This window comes from Elephantulus edwardii, unplaced genomic scaffold, assembly GCF_000299155.1.
Source record: "Elephantulus edwardii isolate Elephantulus edwardi_28Jun2011 unplaced genomic scaffold, EleEdw1.0 scaffold00348, whole genome shotgun sequence".
In the NCBI taxonomy this organism is placed as follows: Eukaryota; Metazoa; Chordata; class Mammalia; order Macroscelidea; family Macroscelididae; genus Elephantulus; species Elephantulus edwardii.
Window position 1 is genome coordinate 367,121 of NW_006400098.1, and position 930 is coordinate 368,050.

At 63.7% G+C, this 930-nt stretch overlaps 1 protein-coding gene across 1 annotated transcript in view; it reads left to right on the forward strand.

Moving 5' to 3' along the window:
- The window catches only part of LOC102871602 (zinc finger protein 787-like), an 18,327-nt gene that overhangs the window by 13,044 nt on the left and 4,353 nt on the right, over positions 1 to 930 (forward strand). The window contains exon 2 of the mRNA XM_006901844.1: positions 711 to 799. Within this exon, the coding sequence (XP_006901906.1) occupies positions 721 to 799 (79 nt within the window). The 5' untranslated portion in view covers positions 711 to 720. The remainder of the gene's footprint in view (positions 1 to 710; positions 800 to 930) is intronic.

A 930-nucleotide genomic window follows, 5' to 3' on the forward strand; every position in this document is an offset into this window, starting at 1 on the left:
TGGGCAAGCTGGTGCTGTCACCTGACGCCCCCCACAGGCCAGGCTGCTGGGAGTCTGAGTGGACGGTGGTGGGCAAGCTGGTGCTGTCACCTGACACCCCCCCACAGGCCAGGCGGAGGGCTCGGTCTGGCGCCTATCACATGACCAGGCTGTCTAGGTGGTGGCCCAGGGTTACAGAGGAGCCCAGTGCGTAGGACCTGCCGGCCTGTGGTCTTTCTCCCTCGGGGTCACTGGCTGTGGCGCCTGTTGGTTCTGCCTGACAAGCATAGATACGCAGGTGTGTTTCCAGGTGCGCTGTGTGAATGCGAAATGCCGTCTGCCTGACGGGTGGCTGGTCATTGCTGGCAGTCACAATGGGAACGGATGGCCAGACCTTTCCTCTGAGGGGCTGCCGAGTCGTGCCGTGCAGTGCTGACCCCTCGGCTAGTAGCGCGTGCACAGTGCACATCCTGGACGCCTGTCTCACGCTGCACAAAGGTTGGAGACAGGCCCACAGCGCCTGGAGGGAACCAGGCTGGGTGTGGCACGCGCTTACTCATCCCGTGAGTTCACCCCGAAGGCTGGTCAGTCCTCCTTGCTGTGCACGCCTGTGCCCTTAACTCCACTCCCCAGGGCCTCTGTCTGGAGGTCCAGTGTTCCCAGGCCAGTGAGGCCCTGCTCTTCAGCCCCATTGGATGTTCTGCCAACCCTGTCCCCTGCTCTCTCAGCAGGGACCCCAACATGGAGCTCCGGGAGGAGGCCTGGTCTCCGGGGCCGCTGGACTCCGAGGACCAGCAGATGGCCAGCCACGAAAACCCGGGTGAGTGGCCTCACCAGCCCTGGCGGCTGTTTGAACCCTGTCCTGTGTCTCCGACCCCCCCTTCCTATAAGGGGCTGCTTACTAGGCCTGGGCCATGTAGGACTCCTCTGCCACCCATAGATGGGGGCTCA